At 40.6% G+C, this 2,692-nt stretch overlaps 1 protein-coding gene across 1 annotated transcript in view; it reads right to left on the bottom strand.

Moving 5' to 3' along the window:
* Nucleotides 1-96, bottom strand: part of LOTGIDRAFT_161209 (hypothetical protein) — a gene marked incomplete at both ends in the record, with an annotated part of 7,985 nt that extends 7,889 nt beyond the window's left edge. The window contains one exon of the mRNA XM_009056545.1: nt 46-96. Within this exon, the coding sequence (XP_009054793.1) occupies nt 46-96 (51 nt within the window). The remainder of the gene's footprint in view (nt 1-45) is intronic.
* Nucleotides 97-2,692: the final 2,596 nt, after the last annotated feature.

Raw genomic sequence — 2,692 nt, 5'->3', positions numbered from 1 at the left:
CCCCCCCCCCCCCCCCCCCCCCCCCCCTTTGGCTCCACCACTTACCCGACCGCGGAAGGCTGGATGTGAGTAATTACGAACAAACGGTGACTCCATGGTTCAGAATGTGCCGACTGATTAGACTAATTATCACCAATCAGTGTCAATCAGCTTGAATTTTAACTCAGTTACCGTAGAATAGTTAGTTTTGGTTCAATTGATTTAGGACGTTTACACAAATGAAGACAGACGATGCAATACAGTGTACATTGGGGTAAATTTTGCAGTACCATGCGTCTACTCTCTTTCGAAGAATACAGAATTGTTATTAAGAGTCAGGATTGTAATTCCAATGGAAAGCTTGCAAATGCTACGTATTTTGTCATCGCAGGCCTGGAATTACCGAGGTGTTACATATGACTATGAAGAATTCAAAAAAGGGCCAAAACAGGTTTTCCTTGAAAGATAATGCACAGGTTAAGAAATATTGTATGTAACATTTAGCGTAAGAATCCATCTATACTACATGACAATGTATATAATTCTCAATGTCAAGATATAATTGGGTTAAATATTTGAAGTAAAACTATGCGGAACTAGAATTATATAAGTAATAAAAGCACGATTATGCAAATGTTGTCAAATGCACGCTTTATGCAATGTTCATATGTCAAATCTCGGATGCAGATATGAGATTGTTCAGATCATAGGCAAAGTAACATCATTTAGGGCACCAGCTCGAACGAGGATGCATTATTTTAGCAACGATACCAAGAATCGATATCAGATTTCTGAATGAAACGGTAAATTTGAGGGAAACTTATACGAGATGGACCAGGAGAAAAGGAGTCTATTTACTGGTTTATTTTTTATCTTATCTTCATTTAAAAATTTCAAGTGTGCTCAAGGATGTGATAAGCGACGTGTGAGACATGTTTTAATGCATCGTGGGGGTTCATATCAACATCTTATTTTACTAAGATGCCTGTCTATACTATCATCAGTATCATGTATAACGGATAACCTGAAAACAATGCAGGGGTTTTTATTTTTCCTGTATATACAATCTCCGTTGGTCATGGTAGATTAAATTAGACCTGTCATCCATATTAAAATCCCAAACAGGATTTAAAATTCTCCGCAATACGATCCGAACAATTAGACGGTATTTCCTTGTCAGCCCCTTTGACTTGCATCGTTACTAAGAGAAAACTGGGTTGGTATTATCTCGACCTATGTCGAGATCGAACCCTAGACCATCAGGTTAGCCATCAAGTAAATGTCTAACTTATCCAGCCACCACAGAAGCGAGAGCCAAAGGCGAGAGGCAATCATAGGGGTATTTGCGTGCAGGATCCCCTGGAAAAAGTTTGGAAATACGGGCCTTATAATGAAAGCTATATTTCACTCAATTTGAAAGAGAATTCTTTCAATGATATTACACCGCCAGGCACACATTTTTAATTTAAGTATTTCAGAGATTCGGGGGCGTATACAGAAAATGTCTGAGGAGAGAGGAGGGGGTGGGGGCACAAATCAGAGGTGTCTCTCTGAAGCGAGGCCAGGGGTGGGATGCTACCAATGGCTTTCGGAAGGCAACAGATTTCAGATGGACTGAGATGAATTTTGTGCATTTAAAGGGCTCAATTTTCACTTTAAAGTAAGACCTTTCACCTTTTAACTTTCTCTTTATTTTCCAATCTCTTTACCATTCAAAAGAGATGGGCTTTGTTATTCAATCATGACATTGACAAAAGCCCGTGTAAAGGAATGCCTTCAAGATCAACCATTCCAGAAAACATCAGCATCATGTCGCCGGTCTTGTGGGCTTTTCCAATGAGAGGTTTGAGCACATTATCACCAACGGCTTCAGGAATGATTAAAGTTCCTGTAAGATGGGTACCATGGATGAGATCCAGTTTACCGAAATGAAAAATTATCCCTGTAAAGATGATGTCATTTCCGCTGTGGATTGACATTTAAGGATGGCTGAAGAAAAGTTCTTCTTGACAAGCATCCAAGCCAGTGGCGCCCACGGCCAAGAAACTCCATCGACTTAGTAGCTTATCGGGTCTATAAAAGTGAAATTTTCAACCTTAAGGTTATATTCCACAACTACCAAACCAACAACAACCAGAAGATTGAATTAGTATGGGTTCCATCGCACGTCTCCATTCCTGGCAATGATCAAGCAGACCGTTGTGCCAAAGAAAGTCTGAGTCTGGAGGATATCGAGCCTGTAGAATACTCCTATTCGGAGTTCTGCAGTATCGTATCTTCTAGGATCAACCAGAAATGGTCAAACATGTTACGGAACCTCGACACCGCAAGATACCAGATTGATCCGAAGATACCAAACCAAACCAAACCAAACCATCCATGTGTAGCCATCTGCAAAGTGGCAACCAGACTCCGGACCAACAACGTACTACGAGACCATCAGTTCAACGCCATTAAATGTCGCTGCGGCCACGTTGCCACAAGGTCGCATATCCTCATTCAATGCACTGAACTGAAACCCGCTCGTAAGCCACTACTAGAGTACCTGGAAACCAACGGCATACCACTAACCATACAGAATGTTTTGGCTCCACCCACGGACCACTGGTATACGATAATGGAACTAGTCTTCCATTTTATAACCAAATCTGTCTTGAACAGATAGGCTAAGTTTTTTTTTTTTAATCAAAGTTTCTTAACACTTTTTAATTAT

The sequence above is a fragment of the Lottia gigantea genome (assembly GCF_000327385.1).
Source record: "Lottia gigantea unplaced genomic scaffold LOTGIsca_28, whole genome shotgun sequence".
NCBI lineage: Eukaryota > Metazoa > Mollusca > Gastropoda > Lottiidae > Lottia > Lottia gigantea.
The sequence above is the reverse complement of the archived record's forward strand: the minus strand, read 5'-3'. Positions and strand labels throughout refer to the sequence as shown.